A 25724-nucleotide genomic window follows, 5' to 3' on the forward strand; every position below is an offset into this window, starting at 1 on the left:
GTTTCTAGGTATTTTTTGATTTCCTCTTTGATTTCTTCAGTGATCTCTTGGTTATTTAGTAGCGTATTGTTTAGCCTCCACGTGTTTGTGTTTTTTACTGTTTTTTTCCTGTAATTGAAATCTAGTCTCATAGTGTTGTGGTCGGAAAAGATACTTGATATAATTTCAATTTTCTTAAATTTACCAAGGCTTGATTTGTGATCCAAGATATGGTCTATCCTGGAGAATGTTCCATGAGCACTTGAAAAGAAAGTGTATTCTCTTGTTTTTGGATGGAATGTCCTATGAATATCAATTAAGTCCATCTTGTTTAATGTGTCATTTAAAGCCTGTGTTTCGTTATTTATTTTCATTTTGGATGATCTGGCCATTGGTGAAAGTGGGGTGTTAAAGTCTCCTCCAATTATTGTGTTACTGTCGATTTTTCCTTTTATAGCTGTTAGCATTTGCCTTATGTATTGCGGTGCTCCTGTGTTGGGTGCATAAATATTTACACTTGTTATATCTTCTTTGATTGATCCCTTGATCATTATGAAGTGTTCTTCTTTGTCTCTTGTAATAGTCTTTATTTTAAAGTCTGTTTTGTCTGATATGGGAATTGCTGCTCCAGCTTTGTTTTCATTTCCATTTGCATGGAATATCTTTTTCCATCCCCTCACTTTAAGTCTGTATGTGTCCCTAGGTCTGAAGTGAGTCTCTTTGTAGACAACATATATACGGGTCTTGTTTTTGTATCCATTCAGCCAGACTATGTCTTTGTTTGGAGCATTCAATCCATTTACATTTAAGGTAATTACTGATATGTATGTTCATATTACCATTTCCTTAATTGTTTTGGGTTTATTTTGGTAGGTCTTTTCCTTCTGTTATGTTTCCTGCCTAGAGAAGTTCCTTTAGCATTTGTTGTAAAGCTGGTTTGGTGGTGCTGAATTCTCTTAACTTTTCCTTATCTGTAAAGGTTTTAATTTCTCAATCGAATCTGAATGAGATCCTTCCTGGGTAGAGTAATCTTGGTTGTAGGTATTTCCCTTTCATCACTTTAAATGTGTCCTGCCACTTCCTTCTGGCTTGCAGAGTTTCTGCTGAAAAATCAGCTGTTGACCTTATGGGGATTCCCTTGTATGTAAATTGTTGTTTTTCCCTTGCTGCTTTTAATATTATTTCTTTGTGTTTAAATTTTGATAGTTTGTTTAATATGTGTCTCAGCATGTTTCTCTTTGGGTTTATCCTGTATGGTTCTCTCCTTGTTTCCTGGACTTGATTGACTATTTCCTTTCCCATGTTAGGGAAGTTTTCAACTATAATCTCTTCACATATTTTCTCAGACCCTTTCTTTTTCTCTTTTTTTCTGGGAGCCCTATAATTCGAATGTTTGTGCGTTTAATGTTTCCCCAGATGTCTCTGAGACTGTCCTCAATTCTTTTCCTTCTTTTTTTCTTTATTCTGCTCCCTGGCAGTTATTTACACCATTTATCTTCCAGGTCACTTATGCTTTCTTCTGCCTCAGTTATTCTGTTATTGATTCCTTTTAGAGTATTTTTTTTTTTTTTTTTTTTTTTTTTTTTTTTTGTGGTACGCGGGCTCTCACTGTTGTGGTCTCTCCCGTTGTGGAGCACAGGCTCCGGATGCGCAGGCTCAGCGGCCATGGCTCATGGGCCCAGCCACTCCGCGGCATGTGGAATCTTCCCGGACCGGGGCACGAACCCGTGTCCCCTGCATTAGCAGGCGGATTCTCAACCACTGCGCCACCAGGGAAGCCCTTAGAGTATTTTTAATTTTAGTAATTGTGTTGTTCATCACTATTTGTTTGCTCTTTAGTTCTTCTAGATCCTTGTTAAATGTTTCTTGTATTTTCTCCATTCTGTTTCTGAGATTTTGGATCATCTTTACTATCATTACTCTGAATTCTTTTTCACGTACATTACCTATTTCGTCTTCATTTATTTGGTCTTGTAGTTTTTTACATTGCTGCTTCATCCGTAACACTTTTTTTTGTCTTTTTTTGGTTGTTGTTGGGTGTTGCTGTATTCCTGTCTTACTGGTTGTTTGGCCTGAGACGTCCAGCGCTGGAGTTTGCAGGCAGTTGGATAGAGCTGCGTCTTGGTGCTGAGATGAGGACCTCCGGGAGACCTCACTCGATTGATATTCTCTGGGGTCTGAGGTTCTCTGTTAGTGTGGTTTGGACTCATACCTCTCACCACAAGAGCTTGGGCCCAACGTCTGGCCTGGGAGCCAAGATCCCGCAAACTTTGTGGTGTGGTAGAAAAAGAGAAAAAAAAAAACAGGAAGAAAGAGAGAGAAAAAAGCAGTATAATATCAAAGAATAAAAAACAAAATAAAATGAGAAGTTAAAAAATATATTAAGGGGCTTCCCTGGTGGCGCAGTGGTTGCGAGTCCGCCTGCCGATGCAGGGGAACCGGGTTCACGCCCCGGTCTGGGAGGATCCCACATGCCGCGGAGCGGCTGGGCCCGTAAGCCATGGATGCTGGGCCTGCGCGTCCAGAGCCTGTGCTCCGCAACTGGAGAGGCCACAACAGAGGGAGGCCCGCATACCACACACACACACACACACACACACACACACAAAATATATATATATATATATATATATATATTAGGAAAAATAAAAGTATAATTGAAACAACTGCAACAGGGTAAAATAAAACCACAGCAGAAAAAAAAGGGGGGAGGGCACAAGCGAAAAGGAGAGATCACTAACAAAGGACAAAGAATAAAATAAAATTAGGAAAATAAAAGATTTATTAGGAAAAATAAAAAAATCAACAACAATGAATCAACAAGGTAAAACAGAACCCCAATCTAAAAGAGGAAAAAAGAAAAAAAAAAAAGCCTTGGCTGTGGAGGTGGAGTTTAGGTGGGGGGTGGAACTTAGGCAGGGGTGGGTTTAGGGTGGGGTGGGACCTAGGCGAGTGGGGGAGGTGACGTTTGAGCGTGGGGCGGGGCCTAGGCAAGGTGGCTTTCAAGTGTGGAGTGGGGCCTCTGCTTAGGACCTGGCAGAAGGGGGGAGGCAGCATGTGGAAAGGAGGGCCTCTGGAGAGTGGAGTTCTGGAGTTTGGAGGTACGGCCCTGAGTGAGGGTGTGTGGGCATGGTTTAGGAGCAGCACGGTTGGAGGGGGTCTTAGAGTGGGTCTCCGAGGGTAGAGGTTGGGCCCTGGGTGTGGGTGTAGGGGCGGGGCTTGGGCTCTGCGTGGCAGGAGGGAGGCTCTGAGGGCAGAGGATTAGGTCCTGGAGCCCAGCAGGCTTCCCAGTGCCTAAGTGGACAGGGAAAGCACTGGCCCCGTTCCCTTCCGTTCCTTTGCGCCCCTCCCCCACCATCTCTCCCAGCATCTCCCCCGTTGCTGCTGGACCCCTAACTGTGGGTGGGTCCTGTTGGGTGTAGGAACTCCTCCCCTCCCCCAGCCACCCCTCAGGGGTGCCGGTCCCAGAGGTCTGGCCTTTACTTTTGCTCCCCCTTCCCTCCCTCCCTCCCACTCCCTTAGGACCCGCACGGCTGGAGGGGGCCTAGGTGGGCAGAGGATCAGGCCCGGCATCTCAACAGGTTTCTGGGGGTCCAAGTGGGCAGGGGAAAGCTGGCCATGCTCCGTTTTGATCCTCTGCCCTCCCAATGGTTCCCCAGTTTCCCCCTTTGGGCCTGGGATCCCTTCCCCTCCCCCAGCTGCCCCTCAGAGGCGCCAGTCCCATCCCGCCTCCACTTCTCCCCCTTCACTCCCCCCACGTGCCACGTCCTACCCGGTTGCTTGGGGTTCCTCCCGTCCCCTTAGGTGCCCTCCCCCACGCGTGCCTGGTAGGTGCCCTAGTTGTGAGGAGACGAGAATTCCGCTTCCTCCTCGTACGCCATCTTGACTCTGCCCCAGTTCTTTTGCTTTTTTTTAAATTTTTTTTTATTTTTGTGGTATGCGGGCCTCCCTCTGCCGTGGCCCCTCCCGTCGCGGAGCACAGGCTCCGGACGCGCAGGCCCAGCGGCCACGGCTCACGGGCCCAGCCGCTCCACGGCACGTGGGATCCCCCCAGACCAGGGCGCGAACCCGGCCCCCCTGCACTGGCAGGCGGACGCGCAACCACTGCGCCACCAGGGAAGCCCTCTTTTGCTTTTGATAGTTGTATACCAACCCAGATCTTAGAGCCTCTGCTCCTTCTTCTTTACCCCTAATGACAGTGACTAAGTCCCTCTGATTAAATTTGGTGATTCTGTGTTACAATTTCTGGCCTATCTTCTTGCTTTTCATTTCATTTCCCCTTAATTCATCCCTTTATTGCCTTAAACCATTTAAATTCATTCCCTGGATCCAATGTCCCTTATCCTGTTAATTTTGTCCACTGCTTAATATGGTTAGATATGGAAAAGGCAAAGATGACTGAGATTTTAAAAAATATTTCAGATTTTTAAAATCTGGTTGACTAGAAGAATAGTAATGTCATAAACAGAAATAAGAAAGGCGGGAACAGAGCTTTAGGAGGATAGATGTTCGAATTGAAAGGGTTTAAAGATTGTCTGGTCTCATATCCAGCCAAGGGCCACATGCCAAACTCAGTGAGCTTAGTCCAAAGTAGAATTGTAGGATGGTGATAGACCATCCTAGTGAAATTGTTTGGTATGCTATTGAAAATGAACAGCGACTTTGGAGAAAAGTCATGATTTGGGAGGTAGCTGCACTATACATTTTGAACATTTTTATGGAAAGTTGTTAAAGTCTCTTAGAAGGATACAGCTTAACTAATTTGATGAGTTTGATATGAAAATGCAGAGAATATATTTAACACAACTACCATTGAATTGTTTAGTAAGTTTGGAATTTGTGGGCAGAACTGGAATCCTTCTTTTAAGCTAACCCATATTTTGTGCATTTCCTGAATGGAGTGATGTTGCCATGAGAAAGCTTTCTACCTTAACTGTACTTAGGTGTTGTAATGAGCCAAGTAGTAGGATGGATCTATCTGCTATATGCCACTTCAGAAGCATTAAGCTAGATGCAGATTATTAATTAATCATAGTAAGTATAAGAGTTAAGAAAGATTTGAGATGTTGTAATATCAGTGACATCAGTATCTGGAGCTGATGTTTTGTCTTCTGTTGATGTTTCAACAGAATTAATGTAGGTCATTTCTTAGCTATGGGATATTGACTTGAAATTATTTCAGGCATTTTGGAAGTTAATGTAAAATTACCAGGTCTTCAGTAGTATAATCTGTCTGTTTCTTTTTTAGAGTGTTCAACCAGATTCTTCTTCTCCCAGACATGTAAGTCACTCTAATACACCTGTAACTTGTGTTTCCTTAACATTCCTCAAAGCCTTTTTTTGGTCATATGTCAGACTGAACTAAGATTTATGTTATTATTTTCTCACTGGCAATAGAAAGTCCCTGATAGTGCATTTGTTCTTTTGAGCCTCCTTTAATCTAGAGCAGTTCCTCAGTATTTGTGTCACACACTATTGACATTTTTAATGGGTACAGGCCAGTAATTTTGTAGATAGATGATCTTCAATTTGAGTTTGTCTGATATTTCTTCTTTTTTAGATACAGGCTGTGCTTTTTTGGTAGGAATATTACAAAAATGCTGTGTTCTTCGTAACTCATCATATCCAGAAGCACATAATGTCAATTTATGCTTTTACTGGTGATGTTAACTTTGATTTTTTGGCTAAGGGCAGTGTATGCAGTGTTTTTGAAACACTGCAGTGTTAACATTTTGGGCTGGATAATTCTTTGTTGAAAGTTGGGGGTGGGGAGGATCTGTCCTGTGCATTGTAGGCTGTTTAGCATTATCTCTGACTTCTACCCATTAGATGCCAATAGCACCCTCACCCCAATTGTGACAACCACAATGTCTTCAGACATTGCCATATGTTCCCTGGGGGGCAGAATCCCCTCTCACTCCCTTGAGAACCAATACTCTACTGTAATGTTACCATTTTTCTCTTGTAGTTAATAAGTATATCATAGGAGATACTTTGAGATTGTGTGTATGTCCTGTTGCCCTGCAGACCTCCACCCAGTTGTTTTTAGTATCTATTGATGTTTCTTGCCTGAATCAGTTATCATTTGATGGTTGCCAAATAGTGATTTTTTTAGCTCCATCATACCTTCTACATTTATAAGTTGACTTTTTACTGTAAGAACTTTCCCTTTTTTTTTTGTATTGGTGTGGATTCATGGATTCTTATTTTATTAAATGGACAGTAATGTTACTATCATTATTTTGATGCGCAAATTGTTCCTGATTTGGCCACTGGGAGCCCATCAAGCTGCCTTCTTTGTCCTTTTGACATACCTTCATCATTTTAAAAGTACTTTCTTCCTTTTGGGCACAATTATTTGTTCCAAGCTCATCTTATACTTTCCCTACCCTAGCCTGAAACCAGCCTTTTCTCTGTGGATCCTTAGTTGTTTTTAGTGGATAATGTTATTTATAAACTAAGATCTGGATGCTAGTAATCTTTATTACTAGAATGTCATTGCTTCTAGGTCCTCTCAGTGGATAAAGCTAGAAAAATACATGTATACACTTAACATACACACATACACGTATATACACACATTTATTCTTATACCTATCTATTTATATGCATATTAAAAATACTGAGTTCATACTGATACTCAATTTCAATCAAGTATCGTCGGGTTTATTCTGTTCTTCCTCCTATCCTTATTTGTAATTCCCTTCTGCCACAGTCAGAAACCTGACTTCCATATGGAAGCATTTTGAATCCTTAGAATATAAGCCATCAAAGGTCTCAGGAGCTAGTTGTGACACTTCAAATTAAATAAACTGACTTCTTTTTTAATATCATTTTCAGGGTCATAATCGTATCATTGCCTACAGTAGACCAGTTTATTTCTGTCTGTGTTGTGGTCTTATTTGGCTCTTGGATTATGGTAGCAGAAACCTTACTACAACCAAGTTCAAATTATACGGAATAACTTTCACCAATCCGCTGGTGCTTATATCAGCCAGGGATTTAGTTATAGGTGAGTCATCTTTAAAGTATCTTAGATCTTAATGTTAATTTATTTGTATACAAACCATTCACTGATAAATAGATCAATTATATAGATAAAAATAGTTTTACTGGGTTTATTTTTCTGTTTATTGCCATCCTCTCAGTGAGGAACAAAACTATAGGGCTGTTAGGAATGAAAAAAGCTAATGATGAACAAATATTATAGTAATTCTTCTGTTGTTGAAGCAGATGGAATGAAAGATTTCCTTTGGATCTCAGGTTCCTATTATGTGAAAACAGTTGAATTAATTTTAAAAGCTGTTGTTTATAGTTGGAAAGATTATTTAATATTCAGGCAGTTATCTCGAGAGAAATAATTTAAAATGGTATATTTTAAGAAATTTGGTTTGTAGTTTTAAGCAACTTTAAGAAACTAGCTTAGTAATTTATACTAATTTAGGATTTCTTTTTATCATTTATTTTATGATCTTAGATGAACAAAAGGATGGATGTGATATACTGTTGTTAACTTCCTTTTCTTTCCTTCTATAGTGTTTACACTCTGTTTCCCAATAGTATTTTTCATTGGTCTCCTGCCTCAGGTGAATACATTTGTAATGTACCTTTGTGAACAATTGGATATCCATATCTTTGGTGGTAATGGTGAGTACTTCTTTAGAAATAGTACAGTTTACAGTATTACTTCTACAGATCATTAAGTAATAAACTGAACATTAAATCGCTTTTCCAGTTTTTATTTTAGAATTGTAATTAGAAAGAAAAAGGCACTTATTTAATAATTAAAGACTGAACAGGAATTAATTTGTAGATAGGAAAAAATAGTCAAGGTTGCTACTTTAGGGAAAGATCCAGGAATAATGGAGTTGATTTGTAAGTGTTAAAATACTGTCATCTTAAAGTAAAAATTATAGTGAGTTTACATGGAACCTGAATAGACTTAACGAAATATTTATAAAAGATCAAATAGATTGAGCTCTGATACATGGCATTATATTTAGATTTTGAACTAGTGTATGCATTTGATATTCTATATATTTGGTTTCAGAGCTTTGTTTTATCTTTAGAATGGGAACACCAAAACCAGAATGCTTTTAGTAAAAGCATTTTACTAAATAAGATTTTTAGAAATATCTCTGTTTTTAGAGTAGGATATGTGGATATGAATTGGTATACTTAGAAATGTATTCCCCTGTTATATGTTCATTTTATTTTCAAAATAAGTAAGACTATACCAAAATTACCCTGGAATAATGTTTTGCAGAACTTGAAAAATAACACTTTGGGCAGCCACCATGGTTAAAATATACCCTTATTTAGTTTAACCATCAGACATCTTATTGAAAGATGAGTGTACAACTATAGAAAAAAATATGAAAGGGAAAGAAATTACTGAACTTTATAGTTTTTCTATTAATACTTCACATTTGCAGTCCACATATTCCAAGTATATGCATTGAAATTATCTCTACTGATAAAATGTTCATATTATGGTTTAAATTTTAAATAGAAGCTAAGCTTTTTCTATGTCACTATGTATCTAGAGCATTTTTATTGTTTTGAAAACTTGAAGGAGTGTGAATAAAGACTGGGCTGGGCTTCAGCATAGCTTAATGGGTAGAAAACAATTTCAGTATTTAGGGGACTGTTATAGGTGCTATATTAATCTAAATGCTATGCAGAAGGTTTAGTGTAGGTAATTTATAATAGTGGGCTTTGTTATAATTTACAAACTTGTGCAAGGTGTTAGGTTTTTAATATCTCCTAAAGAAAAATTTTTCTTGTAGAGTTCTTTTATGGTCACCATATAAAATTACTATTAAAGTCTGTTATCTTAGCCATCCTCTATTTCTTATTATTAATAATTCCATTAGATTTGTTTTTTGTTGTTATTGTTAGCAGTTAGATCAATACTCTTTTGAGAATTGATTAACACATGGGAATATACATTTATTTCTGTGGGTAACACAAGTTCTGTTTACATAGACAGTCTACATAATACATTTCTAGCTTCTTTTCAGGCTCTGCAAGCTTCATTTTCCCATACTTTTATAAATAATAAGATACATTCTTGAAGCATAATATAGGTACAGTTTTTTTCTGCTGTAGATAAATGTTTATTACTTCCAAGGGGAATATATTTTACCTTGTATCAGAAATTGTTGATAGTAAACCTTTGTCGTTTCAATTTTCTTTTTATATAAATTTATTTATTTTATTTTTGGCTGCGCTGGGTCTTCGTTGCTGTGCGCGGGCTTTCTCTAGTTGCGGTGAGCGGGGGCTACTTTTTGTTGTGGTGCGCGGGCTTCTCATTGCGGTGGCTTCTCTTGTTGCGGAGCATGGGCTCTAGGCACATGGGCTTCAGTAGTTGTGGTACATGGGCTCAGTAGTTGTGGCTCGCGGGCTCTAGAGTGCAGGCTCAGTAGTTGTGGCACACGGGCTTAGTTGCTCCGCGGCATGTGGGATCTTCCCGAACCAAGGTTCAAACCCATGTCTGCTGCATTGGCAGGCGGATTCTTAACCACTGTGCCACCAGGAAAGTCCTCAAAATTTTTTGAAAGGACAGGATGAAGAAACTGAATTTTTATAAATCAAACAAGTAGATATTTAATTATAGTTAATAGCATATCATTTTAAATACTTTTCAGTGACCTTTTAAAGTATGTTTTCTCCATAAATGTTTATAAATGTTGATTTCATTTTCCCTTTCCTGTCTAGCCACTACAAGCCTGCTTGCAGCACTTTACAGTTTCATCTGCAGCATTGTGGCAGTAGCCTTACTGTATGGATTGTGTTACGGCGCCTTAAAGGTGAGCAATACATGTAGTATGTTGTGTCTTTAAGGCTACCTTTCTATATGAAGATTGTTTTAAATTAACTAATGATTTTTTTCCTGGTATCTCTTCCGCATTAATTTTCATGGTCTTCCTATGTTGAGCGTTATTCTTATTCTCATTTAGTTTGAATTTGAAAGCAATTTCACAGTTAATCATTACTAAAGGAAAATCCTTTTCCATGCAGTAATCATAGGTTAATATTAGAAACAGATTAGTAAAAACTAGGCTGGTCTGGGATAGAGGTGGGCATAGTAATAACAGAATATGAAATTAATTTTAGGTTTCTACTTAAGAATATGTGTAACTGCTCTTCACATCAAGATTTTTTAAAACTTAGGAGAAGTTGTTCAAGGACTGCAATTTAAAATACAGTCTAGTAAAAACGCACTGAAATTTAATGTCATTATTGGTTTAGAAGAATCTGGATGAGGCTTATTAGTTCCATTTTAAAACAATTGTCACCAAATTATAACTGTAAAAATTTTAGATTTCTCATAAACAACTCTCAGCTCCTGGTATTTTATTTTTTTATGATTAATACAAGATAATCAGAGAACGATAGGGTTGAAAGGGCTATGAAAAGTGACTCATAGCATCCTTCCTTGCTTCATTTATTCAGTAGCATTTACTGTGCTTACTGTGTTCCTGGTTCTGCTTTTAATTTGCCTATATGTTAACTGTGATTAACAAGTCAGTCAATGCTCTTAATAGAGGGTGATGAAGGCTATGAAAACAGAGTGTTACACTTATACGAATTAAGATATTACCCTATTCAGCCTAAAGGGATTAAAGATGATTTTCCTAGGGAGTGGTTTTTTAACCAAAATTTGAAGAACAATAGGAAATAGCTAGTTGAAACAAGGGATGAAGAGCCATGGAGTTGTAAAGAAAGTGTGTTATGTACAGGAAACAGCAAATAATTTGGAATTGCTGGAAATTTGGGTACATGAGGAAAGATGGCCTACAGTAAGGCTGGAAAGGTAAGCAACGGCTGGATTATGAAATATCTTTTATCCTGAACGTATTGGGTGGAGATGGAAGACCACCAAATATTCCAGGTAAGGCAAGGAAATGATCAGTGTTGCATTTTAGAAAGAATACTTGGTCCCCAGTGTGAAGGAGACTGAAATATAAGCAGGAAGCATCAGAAGTATCTTGTGCTGCCATCTTAATTATAAGGGACTTAATGAAAATTGGATTCAGTGAATATATTTGAGAACTCTGTGGATGAAAAGAGCCAGAGTAGGATCCAGGATGACTTCTGGGTAGGGGCTGGCTTGAACAACTGGTTAGATAGTGATATTAATGCACATGATTGGAAATCTTTGAGTTTACTGGGGAAGGTGATTGTTTACATTTAGACACTTTTATTTGTTGGCATTAATGGGGTATCCAGAGATACATAGTGGGTAATTTGCAGTAATGATGAAAAGGTTTAGCATTCATCAACAAATTAAAGTATAAGAAAAAGACTGCTAGCCTGGGTTGGCAGGATGCAGATAGAACCCTGGGAAATGCCAATATTTAAGCAGTAGATGGAACAGAATCCAACAAAGGAAACTTCAGAAGCAATACAGTGTGAAAAAAAATTTATTGAATTTGGCAGTTAATAAGATATTGGTGACTTTAACAAAACAGCTTTTTTGGTGTTTTGGCTGAGGAAGCTAGATTAATATAAGTTTAGGTCTGAATAGGTATTAAGGAAACGTATTCTACTCTCTCTAGAATATAGTCGGGAAACCTGTGCACATGATGGAGGATTGTTTTCTGGGTTTTGTTTTTTAAAAAAGATCTGAGCCTTGATTGCATTTAAAAGGGGAGATGGAAAATTGATCAGAGAGGGAGATACTTGATGACATTAAGCCCAGGAAGGAACTGGAGGTAATGAGATCCAAATCCAAGCTTCTCCCAGCTAGACTACCTATAAACCGTCCTGGTATAAAGGTTTTAGATCTATGTTTGGAGAACATGTTTGGGAAAGTGGGTCATTATTTGGAAGTTGCAGTCATAGAAGTTAACAATGCAGTAAGTTTTCTACTTTTCTAAAGGCCTATTTAACTATAATTATATAGCAGAAGAGCAGCAATTGTAAAACTGCCAACTAGAACCTTGTGTCCTAAGACAGGCAGGGAGATATGTTTTTTTTCCTTCTTTCTTGGCCATGGCATTTACATTAGACTATTTTAGTTTTAGGCATTCCCCATTGTAATAGAATAAATGTGCAGATGTACTTATATAAATGAGCAAAGACTATGTGCAGAGATTTCATCATAGCAGTGTTTGTAATAGCAAAACTGTAAATGACCTAGTATTTGTTGTTTGTGACTGTTTAAATCAAATATGGTATAGCCTTACGCTGGAATATTATACAGTCATGAAAAAGAATAAAAACAGATTTTTAAAATTATTTATTTATTTATTTATTTATTTGGCCACACCGGGTCTTAGTTGCGGCACATGGGATCTTCATTGCCGCATGTAGGATCTTCATTGTGGCATGCAGGATCTTTTAATTGCAGCATGTGAACTCCTAGTTCAGTTCGAGACTAGTCAGAGTCTTAGGCACTGGACCACCAGGGAAGTCCCAAAATAGATTTTTTATCTGCAAATGTGGAATGATTTCCAAGACATACAATTTGTTTCTTTTTTATCAAGCTGTATTGAAAGGTGATTGACAAAAATGTAAGATATTTAAAGTGTACAGTATGATGATTTGATATACGTATACATTGTGAAAGGATTCCTCCTGACAAGTTAGTTAACACATTTATCACCTCACATATTTACCTTTTTTTTTTTTTTTTTTTTTTTTGGTGAGCACATTTAAATTCTATTCTCTTAGCAAATTTCAGTTTTGCAATTCAGTGTTATATCAACTATAGTCACTGTGTTACATATTAGCTCCTCAACTTATTCATCTTTTAAAAAAAATTTTTAAGTTTGTTTTAGTTTTTATTGAGGTATAATTGACATACATTATATTAATTTCAGGTAATGATTCAATATTTGTATATATTGCAAAACGAGCACCACAATAAATCCAATTAACAGCTGTCACCATACATAGTTAACAAATATTTTTTCTTGTGGTGAGAACTTTTAAGATCTGTTCTCTTAGCAACTTTCAAATATGCATACATTATAATTAACTGTAGTCACTATGCTGTACGTTACATCCCCAGAACTTACTTATCTTAAAACTGGAAGTTTGGGACTTCCCTGGTGGTCCAGTGGGTAAGACTCCACGCTCCCAATGCAGGGAGCCCGGGTTCGATCCCTGGTCAGTGAACTAGATCCCACATGCCGCAACTAAGAGTTCACATGCCACAACTAAAAAAAGACCCCGCGTGTGGCAACTAAGACCTGATGCAGCCAAATAAATAAATAAATAAATATTAAACAAGATTGGAAGTTTGTGCCTTTTGACCCTCTTTACCCATTTGCCCATGCTGTACCTAAACTTTATCTTATAACTGAAAGTTTGTACCCTTTTACCAAGCTTTCCCTGTTTCCCCCACCTCCCAGTCCCTGACAACCACTTTTCTATTCTCTGTTTTTATGAGTTTGACTCCCCCCGCCCCCCACATGTAAGTGATAACATGCAGTATTTGTCATTCTCTGTCTGGCTTATTTTACTTAGCATAATGCCCTCCAGTTTCATCCATGTTGTTGCAGATGACAAAATTTCCTTTTTTTAAGGTTGAATAATATTCCTGAGTGTGTGTGTGTGTGTGTGTGTGTGTTTTAATATAAAGGAAGGCAATATGCCAAAAATAGATGTTTTCTTTGCGCCTTTTTTGAAAAAAGCACATCTGATGGCTTGTATATACATAGAACATTTATGGAAGAATACACAAGAAATTGACAATAGAAGTTACTTCTGGACAGTTAGGCTCATTAGGGAACATTATTGCATGCCTTTAGGAATGGTTTAAATTTTTTATCTATTCACTAATGTAGAGTTTTACATCTGTTATTTCTGATTTCTGCTTTTTTTGTGTTTACGTTTTGTTTTTCCTTGAACTTTAAAGCTTATTAAAAGTTAACATTTTTCCTCTAAGACAACTTTAGTACCTCCTGTTTTTTATGTATATACTTTCTAGATGCTTACATATTTTTAAGAGATTGCCAGAATTTGGGCCATTATGTAATGAAATGAAAACGTTCAGACCCAATACAGTGTGTAGAACAAATCCATCTTTTAATCATTGTATTACATATTATTCTAAATTATTAATCTAAATAAAATAAGTCGGGCTTCCCTGGTGGCACAGTGGTTGAGAATCCGCCTGCCGATGCAGGGAACACGGGTTCGTGTCCCGGTCCGGGAAGATCCCACATGCCGCGGAGCGGCTGGGCCCATGAGCCATGGCCGCTGAGCCTGCGCGTCCGGAGCCTGTGCTCCACAACGGGAGAGGCCACAGCAGTGAGAGGTCCGCGTACCACAAAAAAAAAAAAAAAAAAAAAGTCATTTTGAGACCAATTTAGGGATTTTTTTTTTTTTGTCTGAGAGCAATAAAAAGTAGTGTCAGGCATTTGTTAAATAAATGCAAGCATCTTTTGTTTTTTTTCCAGGTACTTGTTTTGAGGCAAAATTTATACAGTGAATTCCACGTATCTTAAGTACACAATTTGATAAGTTGTGACAAATGCATATACCTGTGTTAATATACACCCCTAGCAAGATACAAAATAGTTTCATCACCATCAGAAAGTTCCCTCTTGTTCCTTCCCAGTCGCTCTGCCCCAGCCGCTTTTATTTTATTATAGGTTTGTGGTTCTTGAACTTCATATAAATGGAATCATGCCACATTTACTCTTTTGTAACTGATGTGTTTTGTTCATATAATGTTTTTGAGATTCATCTACATTATGTATATCAGCAGTTTGTTCCTTTTTGTTGCAGAGAAGTATCCCATTTAGTTTTAAATCCTCCTTATTTCCATTGTATGAATATGTCACAGTATATCTACTGTCTTAGAGATGAACGTCTGGGTTGTTTCTAATTTAGGGCTATTATGAATAAGGCTGCTATGAACGTTTTTGTGCAAGTCTTTTTTTGTGGATATGTTTTCATGTTTCTTGGGTAGATAACTAAAACTGAATTGCCAGTTTTCCAAAGTGGTTGCACTGCACATCTTTTTTTCAGTTTTCATTTTTACCAGAGTTACACATAGTTATCTTTTAAAGAGTCAAATATTTCTACAAGACTTAGTGCCAGGGAGAGCAATCCCCTACTCCGTTATTTCTTCCTCAGAGTTACCACTTCCAATTCTTTGAGCTCATTTCTTTTGGTATTTCCTTCCATATCTCTAAGCAACTAACTTACACTTCTTGTATTTTGTCAAGGTTTAGGCATTATCCATGGACTGCACGTCATGGAATTGTAGGCTTAACTTTCTTTCACCTCTCCCCCCACATTTCTACTAGACGCAGCCTTCCTTGTCTCCCTCATACACCCGGTATGTTTACCTTACTATCACTGTGCAAATGCTATTCCTACATACATTTTGTTTTCGCCTTTACTTTGTTTTCTTATGTATTTATCTCTCTTTCATTCTCAAACTCTTCACATATCATTTAACTTTCTTCTCAGTAAATTCGAACATATCAGGAAGTTCAGTTCCTGGCTCCACCACTTAACTGGACAAATTACTTAAACCATCTGTACCTTAGTTTCCTCATCTATAAATTGGGGAGTAATAGTACATATCTCCAAGGATGATTGTAAGAATTTAGGAAGTACTTATCAAGCTCTGAGAATGGGGCTCAGTACATAGTATGATACACGTAATACGATGATGACGATAAGATTTTGATGTAGCCATTTAAAAAAAGGGTCTCAGGCTTCCCTGGTGGCGCAGTGGTTGCGCGTCCGCCTGCCGATGCAGGGGAACCGGGTTCGCGCCCCGGTATGGGAGGATCCCACATGCCGCGGAGCGGCTGGGCCCGTGAGCCATGGCCGCTGAGCCATGGCCGCTGAGCCTGCGCGTCTGGAGCCTGTGCTCCGCAACGGGAGAGGCCACAACAGAGGAAGGCCCGCATACCACAAAAAAAAAAAAAAAAACGTCTCTGTTGTGATGTGGAACAATTTCCAAGACTGTTACTAAATGGGAAAAAAAGCAGGTTGTATAATAAACTACCATTTGATTACCCACTCCGCCATTCTCCCCTCTTGAATCCCCAGAGAAAGACAAAGGCGCTTACCTCACAGGCCATACTTAAGTACTGTTAACTATTCCTTATAGCAGTGTTATCTACCCTGTACCAAGTACCGTGCTAGTAGACTCCAGAGATACTGCAGTGAGCAAAGAAGACATGGCATATCCACATCCACATGTTTGGTTGGCCTTAGAAGCTAGCTTTGTATTATTTATTTCTGGGAATATACAGTTTATTCATCAAGAAACACTGATGCCTATTCAGTGCTCTGGAGGACATAATGGCATTTTATATGAGCAGAGGCATCCAGAAAGTAGCATACCAAATGTCAACAGTTTGTTTTGCCTGAAGTGTTGTATCATGTGTTGTCTTTTCCTACTCCATTATTATATATAACAGAAGTTTGCTACACCAAGTTATTTTGTTTTTCAAAAAAGAGAACGTAGTTTACTGTAAACTTAATAACCACTTAAAATATGAAAGAAATTTACAGCAGCATGTGTCAAAAACAAATGTATTATTCCTAGTGTATAATAGAGCTTTAGTACCAAAAGAAATCTGATGATGATCTAGCAATTAGATTCTAGTTCATCAGAAAGTAATAAATCTAAGTTTATGTGGAATAAAATGCAATTAATAACATGTGAAAAGGTTTTGTTTAATTAAATTATATTTCTCCAAAATACTGACATAAAAGGATTATGTGATACGTTGTGAATTAGAAGCATATTGTTCTGTCAAACTTTTTTTCCCCAACAGGATTCTTGGGATGGGCAGCATATTCCAGTGCTTTTCTCCATTTTTTGTGGTTTATTAGTGGCAGTATCCTATCATCTCAGCCGACAAAGCAGTGATCCATCTGTACTTTTGTAAGTGAGATTACTTGTTATTGAATTAAAGAAATTTAAATAAGTTGGCATTTCTTTCAAATTTAACTTCCAAAATATGTTTTTCCAATGCCTTGTCAAAGTGCTATTGACTTATCTATATTTGATTTCAAAATATATTAACTTTGGGTCATTCTGGTTACCATTGGCTAAAAGTATTTGTTAGCTTTTTCTCTCCTAAGATTTAAAACTATATTTTCATAAAAATATTCTTATTGTATGCTTATTTATGGCATCTTAAACTTTTTAGAATTTGTCATTTGCTTAATGAGTAAATATACTTGGATCACTTCATTTTCTATCATAAACTTTATTTGCCATTTGAAGTACTGCTTTTTAGGTTATAAATATATTTTTAAATAATTTTCTCTCTTTTTTTAACATAAAGCTCTTTGGTGCAATCCAAGATTTTTCCAAAAACAGAAGAGAAAAATCCAGAAGACCCATTGTCTGAAGTAAAAGATCCACTGCCTGAAAAACTTAGAAATTCTGTTGTAAGTTTTAGCTTTTTAAAATCACCTAAAAGACTTAAATTTTATATAGTTCATCATGTTATGTAATGAACACTTTTTGAGATAACATAATTTTAGTAATTGGGGAAAAATACATATATAGTTGTACATGGTTGGTGGTTTTTATTTCAAATTTTAACATGTAAGAAATGCTCATTCCTCAAAGTTTGTTTCAATGTAGAACAGTATGCTAAATATTTATTTTTAGATAAGGCGAGATTAAGTGATTTCATTGTTTATAGAATTCTTAATCCTATTGAATTTAAACTACGATTTGAAAGGTGAATATTAACATAAATTGGCTTTATTTTGTTGTTATTTTTGTTGATAAAAACTACGTCCTTATAAGTCATCTGATGGTGTTTTAGTGTGTTTTATTTTTCAAGGGTAAGTGTGTGTGTGTGTGTGTGTGTGTGTGTGTGTGTGTGTGCACGCGCACGCACGTTTATTTTCCAGGTTGAAGGAGAGAACAATAACCTGTACTAATTTCATATACTCAAGCAGATGTAGTAATTTAAAAAATTTTAATGTCACCTGCATTCTTTCAGTTATTATTTAAAAAATGAATTCTACAGATTCATATCTGCCTTATGGAACAAAACATAAAACATTTTTTTTCTAAGTTATTTTACGTATTTCCATTTATGAAAGACTGAATTTATATAGGTCTTGAATTAGACTAATATTTACCTTCACTGAACTTGAGCTGTTCACATATTCTTTAGAAAACTTTAGAAAAATACAAAACTGCCTCAAGATATAATTTAAACAATTTTTTCTGACTTTAGTTTTCATGTTAGCAAAGGACATTTCATGTTAAGTATAGTAGGATATTTCTGAATGTATTAGCTTAAAAGCATAAATCTGTGGGTCAGTTGATGACCAAAGATATCAAGAGGTTTCTGGTTTTCACTGCAACCACTAAAAGAACCAAAATTCAGTAAGTAGGGACTTCTCTGGTGGCGCAGTGGTTAAGCATCCACCTGCCAACTCAGGAGACACGGGTTTGAGCCCTGATCCGGGAAGATTCCACATGCCGCGGAGCAACTAAGCCCGTGTGCCACAACTACTGAGCGTGCGCTCTAGAGCCCGTGAGCCACAGCTCTGAAGCCCGCGTGCCTAGAGGCCGTCCTCTGCAACAAGAGAAGCCACCGCAGTGAGAAGCCCACGCACTCGCAACAAAGAGTAGTCCCCGCTCCCCCCAACTAGAGAAAGCCTGTGTGCAGCAATGAAGAGCCAACGCAGCCAAAAATAAATAAATAAATAAATAAATTTTTTTAAAAAACAAGATTCAATAAGTAAAACAGGACATATGCATGCAGTTTCAACATTTCAGAAGGCCAATGAAAATATAACTTTGTTATCCAAAAGGATATACCCTGTAAAAGAACTTAAATATCTCATTTCTTTCTCCCGTAGGTAAAGCTTACAGACCAATAGAGGGAAAATCTTCATTCTAAAAGACTTTGTTATGATATGTTTACTGTGTGTGGAACTAGTTAAGCTTAGTTTAATTTCCTTGGTATTGCAGTATCAAACCAAAATATGAGGAAACTGAGGAAGAAAATAAGACTTATTGTAGTTAATTATTATGTGTAAGAAATACCTAGAAGTGCTACAGAATAGGATCAATGAAAATTTATTTCTTAAGCTTGGCCACTTGGGAGGAAAGATTTTGTTTAAATTTTTGTGTAATGTTTGATAATTCTGTTTTGTTCCACAGAGCGAGCGTTTACAGTCTGACCTAGTAGTGTGCATTGTAATTGGTGTGCTGTTTTTTGCTATTCATGTAAGCACAGTGTTCACAGTATTGCAGGTAAGGAATCATTTTGTTCTTTTCACTCGGGGAAAATAACTTTGTTTGGATTCACTTCTGATTTGATTGTAGTGTTGGTCCATAATGCCAAAATATACGACTTTTTGTTTGGTTTTAACAACAAATACTTACTTTCTCATGGTTTCTCATGGGTCGTGACTCTGGGAGCGGCTTAGCCAGATGATCCCAGCTCAGCATGTGTTACGATGCTGCAGTCATATGTGGCTGCAATCAGCTGAGGCTGTTAGCAGGCTTCACCTCCTTGCTGGCTGTTGGCCAGAGAGCTTAGTTCTTCTCCGTGTGGTCCTCACCATGGGCTGCCTGAATATCCTCACAAAATGGCAGCCTGTTTCCCCCAGAGCCAGTGATCCTAGAGAGAGAAGGCCCAAGACTGAAGGCCCAGTCTTTTATAACTGATGTTGGATGTGGCATACATACCACCACTTCTTCCGTATCCATTGGTCATACAGGGCAGCCCTGCTGCAATGTGGGAGCGGAATACAAGCAGGCATAAACTCCAGGAACCGTGCTGGACTAACACGGTATGCCCTCTGGCCTCCATGATTCACATCCTTCTAAACCCCCCAAAGTCTCATTCCACTGCAACTGGAAGTCCAGAACTTCGTCCTCTAAATCAGGCCCGGGTGTGGGTGATGCTTGGTCCTGCAGTACAGTGCTGCGCATCTGCAGGCCACGTGGTTACCCTCCTCAGGGCTCTTCTTTCTCTTGTGCAGACCTGTATTTCTCCATGGTGTCAATTTGATTATGATGCACCTCCACATAGTTTTCTTCATGTTTTTGTGTCTGGGGTACATTGCATCTGTGGTCTAGTTTTCATCAAATTTAGAAAATTTTGGTCATTATTTCTGTAAATGTTTTCTCCCCTTTCCTTTTGCTGTCCCTCCACCCACCCCCACTCATGGACTCCAGTTACATGTATATTTGGCCTCTTGAATTTGTCCCACAGTTCACTGAGGCTTTGTTCATTTTAAATTCTTCCCCCTCCACCACATGTTTAATTTTGAATACTTTCTATTGCTATTGCTTTGTTGTTAAGTTCACTAATCTTTCCTTCTGTAATATGTAATCTGTAGTTAATCCCATCCAGTGTATTTTTTGTCTCAGAACTAACAAGTTTCATCTTTAGAAGTTGGATTTAGGTCTTTTTTGTAATATCTCTCATGCCTCTATTCACTTTTTTGAACAAATGGAATTCACTTCTAACTCTCTTAATGTTCTTGTCTCATAATTCTAATTTCTGAGTCACTTATGGGTTGGTTTTGATTAATTGATTTTTTTTCCCCATGAGTCATAGCTTCCTGATTCTTTGCATGCATGGTTATTTTTGATTGGATGTCAGGCATTACAAGGTTTGCCTTTTGTGTATTGGATATTTTTGTATTTCTAGAAATATTCTTGAACTTTGTTTTTTGGCACTGTTAAGTTACTTGTTAACAGTTTGATCCCCTCAGATCTAACTTTTAAGATTGCTTAATTGAGACTAGGGCTGTTTAGTTTAGGGCTAATATTCCCCCCTACTGAGGCAACACGCTTTGGAATACTCTGACCAGTGCCCTGTGAATGTTGAGTTTTTCCAACCTGGCTTGTGAGAACAGGCACTATTCTTAGCCCTGTGTGAGTGCTGGATACTCTTCTTTCTAATCCCTTGGCGAGTTTCCTTCCTTTTCCATACGTGGTTCCCTCCCACACACATGTGCTGATTCCCCTGAATACTCGAGGGAGACTCTGCAGATCTTCGAAGTTCTCTCTCCATGCAGTTTTCTCTTTGGAACACTGTCTGCTCTGGTGAGCTCTAGCTGCTTTGCTGTGTCCAGGCTTTTAGTTCTATCTCCTCAACTTAGGAGGTACCAGGCTTCATGTGGGTTCCCCTTCCTTCACTGCAACTTGGAAAGTATCTAAGGGCAGTAAGCTGGGGCAGTCCTGACACTTACCTCATCTGTTTTCTTTCTCTCAGTGTTTACTGATTATTTCCTTATGTCTAGTATATTGCAAACCGTTGGTTCATATATTTTATTCTATTTTGGTTCATGTGGAATAGAGTAAATCTCTATTATTCCATTTGGCCAGAAACAAAGGTTATATTATTTAATTTTAACATTTTTGCCTGTTTTCTTCTCTTCCAATATGAACCATTAACTCCTGAGTACCTCACAAGCTGAGTGAGGTCCAGTGGGTCTTCAGGGGTCCGATGGAAACCTCTTTAGTTTCTAAACACATGACTTTTAATTTGAATATTTGAAGTGATGGTACTTGGTTTTTGTGAATTTAGTCATACATAGGAACTCTCTTCCAAACCATGTGAAGCCACAAAAAAAGAACTTTTTTCTCATTCTATTTTGCTCTTCACTCAAACTTACAGTTTTATTTAGCTCATGTCCTTTATCTCTACTAGCTAAAACAATTGAATACATTGCTCTGCAAGTCACATAGAACATTCTTAGGGAAGCAAGCAATATACCTCAGGCCACACTCTAATTACATTGACAGTGTGAGACACCAAGGAAAGTAGTTAACACATTTTAAAATATCTGTAATACATGAACAGTCACTAACTTTTATGGCTGATTTAATCAGAAAATTACATAATATAGAAATGTTAACTGCAGACAAATTGTTTAGTTCTTAGATTCTATAGTTGACTAAAATTGAACTGACAAATTAGAAGTTCTCCTTTGGGTCTCAAAATCACTTTTAATGTCCTCAACTTTATCCTTTTAGCCTGCGCTCAAGTATGTGTTGTATGCGCTTGTCGGCTTCGTGGGTTTTGTAACCCATTATGTGCTGCCTCAAGTTAGGAAGCAGCTACCGTGGCACTGCTTCTCTCACCCTCTGCTCAAGACTGTGGAGTATAATCAGTATGAAGTTCGAAGTAAGTATTTCATTAACACTTTTCCTTTCAATACTATGGATTTTTTTCTTTTACTTTGTTGACAGATGACTGTTAAGTAAGTAACATCAAGTAACACTTTGACTTGTGTTTCTTAGGTTTGACACTAATGAATCAGACCTTTTGCTTTCATTTCAGTTGAAGTATAAATGTCAGTGCTAAAATGCCAACTTAACCACAGAATAAACCTTGCTCTTTCCTTCTCTAAGTTGTTCTTCACAGACCTCTCATTGATTAATCCTTCAGTGTATGTCTATGACTTCTCTTTCCAGTCCCTACCTTTACCCTCAATCTTCCTTGCCATATGCAGGCAATTCAATCCTCTTTAAGACTTCTATTTGATATATTTTTAACTCAGAGCATAAAGGGAATAGAAAGGTCTTCATTCCTGTTTCCACCAGTGACACTATGTCCTACCAGAGAGGGTTATAAAGAGTTGATCAAGAGAAAAGAGGTGAAAAACATTTGTAATTGCTATTATTCATTCAGATTTGGGATAAAGTATAAAATGACTAAAATGAGGTAGAAGGCCAGTCCATTTGGCAAACTTGTTACTTGTCACTTTAAACCCTGACTTTTCTGTTATTAGTAATCAGTCTGGTTCGTTGGTTTCATGACCTATAATATACTTCCTCATTTTAGGGATATAATAAAAGTTAGTACCTGTGTCATCATTATTATATACCAGTGATTAAACAAGCCAATGTTTTTTCCTCAGACTTTCTCTTTAGCTAATGAGTTACTATAGAGAGTAAATTTCTCAACTGTTTGGAGATAAATTAACTTCTTTAGAGAACTCTGAAGCTTTTGAAAGATTTCTATACCAAACTTGACTTTGCAGTATCAAAGCGTATTTCCTGGGCCTTTTAGCAGAATTGCATAAGTCCTCATGGTACTGTAATCTTGATCACTGTTTTGATCCTGGAGAGATAATTAAATATTAATGTGTAGATTGTAGTAAAATGACATAAAACTATAAAAATCTGTACTGGACTATTCTTACCATAGGGAAAATAACTCAGAATTATATATTTTTGACAGTTAATGATTAATTGCTTTCATATATAAATGTTAGCAGGTGTATCTGGTTTGTTTTGAAGAACAGTTTTCATTAAAGTAAATCATTGATCATGTTGTTTGTTTTTTATCTTAACAAAACATTTAGTCTAAATTTTTATGAATTTTGAATCAACATAACATTTTTCACTTAATGAGAATATTAAGCATTAGCAAAGTGGACTGTAGTAGCTATAAAGAAAAATCTGATTCATTAGAGAACTTCCTAGAGGTGGTTGACATTATTTTCAGATAGCTGGAGGACCTTATTTTAAATCTTTCAGCTTATCCTAGACACTTTCCCCAATGACATTAAATATTAAAGTATTGGGAAAATATTACTGGCAATAAAAATGACACTTATGAAGTGTGTGAATCCAAAACATATACTTTCGTATCTGTTCTGAGATGTATGTCTTGTAAGATGTATGTGTATGTAAGGATTTTAAAAACAGATAATTTAATAGATCATTTATTTCTTTTTGGGGAAAGGGGCAGTCTAATAATCTTCACTAACCTTTTCTTCAAAAGTTATAGGCATAAATAAGAAAAAGTTATGGTTAAAAACTGAGGTTTCAAGAATAAAAGTTTAAAATGAAACTCAGTTCACCTAAATTTAACATTTAAGTTGCAAAGTTGGATGTGTCTCAGAATTCATAAAATTGACTACTGATTGACATACTGGATTACTTACATTATTTATAGTACAGCTGAATTTGAGTGGTAAGATTTTCCTTTCTTATCACATTACCAGACTATTTTATGCATTAGATGACATGGTTTTCTTGACACTATTGCCTTGTTAGACGCAGCTACTGTGATGTGGTTTGAGAAACTTCATGTGTGGCTTCTTTTTGTGGAGAAGAATATCATCTATCCATTGATTGTTCTCAATGAACTTAGTAGCAGTGCAGAGACAATTGCTAGTCCAAAAAAACTGGATACAGAGTAAGTACAGTACTCATCTAAGTTTGACTGTTGGGGTCTGTCATAGCATTGTCTTACTTAAGTTACTGATCTAGTAACAAGTAATGATTGAGTGTCTCTTTGGTGCAAAGTACTGTGTGAAAAATTCGAGTGAAATTTTGTCTTTGACTTCCCTTTTCTGAACATTGGTTTCTGCTCCTGGCATATTACTACTCCAGACATCTCATTGTGAACTAACATTTTATGAGATGACATTTATTGAATAAGGTTAATTTTAATATTAGATGGTAAGTTTTGGAGATGATTATTTTTGTGTACTGTGTGAATCAGACCATTTAGGTGTTCACTTGCCTATGCAATCATCCTGTAGGCCTACCCACTACACTAGGTGCATGTTGTTGGGTAAGCATTAATATGTTTTTTATGTGCTAAATGCTGTTAATGTTTAAGCAATAGAAGTACTGAGAAACTGGAGAACCAAATGTCAGAATTGCAATAGTGTTACTTATTTTTTGAACATGATTATTTATATAAAGGATAAGAATTATGATACATTTGCTTAAAAAGGAATATTTAGAAGTTTAAATTTGATATATATGTTCTAAGTTTAGCAAATGAAATGGTGATTTTTCTGAAGTTCGTAGATTAATGTTTTCAGTCATCAGTTGATGAATGTGCTTTCTTTATATTGTAGATTAGGTGCTTTAATGATCACCATTGCTGGTTTGAAGTTGCTACGGTCCTCTTTCAGCAGCCCTACATATCAGTATGTCACAGTCATCTTTACTGTGCTCTTTTTCAAAATTGACTATGAAGCTTTTTCAGAGACCATGCTATTGGATCTCTTTTTCATGTCCATACTCTTCAACAAGGTAATTTGTCACTGAAGGAAACATCCTTATCTGTAAAAAGTGTCTCCCTAAGTAATATGCCATTTAGTGAGGATTATGCTTGCATTTCATTCGCTTCATTATCTTTTAAGTAGTATCTTTCTTCAGTCAACCAGTTATTTAGGATTAGAATCCCTAAACAATGCCAGTCACTGTCATCCATAGAAGATATATTTCTTGCTGTGGCTAGGAAGTTAAGATTAAATTATATAGAAAAATTAGAGGAACTCTAATAAGTATATAAATATATGGGTTCTTCCAAAAGGGGGTGTGGTTTTGAATAATTTTAGAAACAAACATGGTAATAATTGAACTGAACTGTAGGCTGCTTCATAGATGGAGGGAGGAAATAACCTGATACTGAATGAAGATGGTGGAGACTGAGGGCAGTGAGGCCATGGGGGAGCAGTGAGACGCTAGTTTATTTGCAGAATGTACTGAAGTTTACAGAATGCTCCTAAAATTTGTAATCACCCATGGGATAGTTGCCTGTAGTCTTTTTACAAACGAGATGGTAAAGCCTGCATCTTCTGCCTCCAAGAATCTTCTTGCTGAGCCACACTGCCTTTCTAAGTGAAATAGGTTGTGTAGTCAGATTATTTGAAGTTAAATAGTTTAGATTTCATGTTAACACTGACCACATACAAAGGACTTTGACATATATTATCCCATTTGATAGGTGACAGAGAGCTGAAGCATATGAGCAGCTACAAAACACAATGAAATCCCAATTTTAGGAAAGTTAGCC

At 37.2% G+C, this 25724-nt stretch overlaps 1 protein-coding gene across 4 annotated transcripts in view; it reads left to right on the top strand.

Moving 5' to 3' along the window:
- The window catches only part of PCNX1 (pecanex 1), a 180571-nt gene that overhangs the window by 113206 nt on the left and 41641 nt on the right, over window positions 1-25724 (top strand). For all 4 annotated transcript variants that reach the window (XM_024118367.1, XM_028496107.2, XM_024118370.2 and 1 more), the window contains 10 exons: window positions 5228-5260; window positions 6820-6991; window positions 7516-7626; window positions 9700-9791; window positions 16740-16849; window positions 17256-17361; window positions 19103-19195; window positions 21935-22085; window positions 23966-24107; window positions 24781-24958. In XM_024118367.1, the coding sequence (XP_023974135.1) occupies window positions 5228-5260; window positions 6820-6991; window positions 7516-7626; window positions 9700-9791; window positions 16740-16849; window positions 17256-17361; window positions 19103-19195; window positions 21935-22085; window positions 23966-24107; window positions 24781-24958 (1188 nt within the window). The remainder of the gene's footprint in view (window positions 1-5227; window positions 5261-6819; window positions 6992-7515; window positions 7627-9699; window positions 9792-16739; window positions 16850-17255; window positions 17362-19102; window positions 19196-21934; window positions 22086-23965; window positions 24108-24780; window positions 24959-25724) is intronic.

The sequence above is a fragment of the Physeter macrocephalus genome, chromosome 11 (assembly GCF_002837175.3).
Source record: "Physeter macrocephalus isolate SW-GA chromosome 11, ASM283717v5, whole genome shotgun sequence".
Classification (NCBI taxonomy): domain Eukaryota; kingdom Metazoa; phylum Chordata; class Mammalia; order Artiodactyla; family Physeteridae; genus Physeter; species Physeter macrocephalus.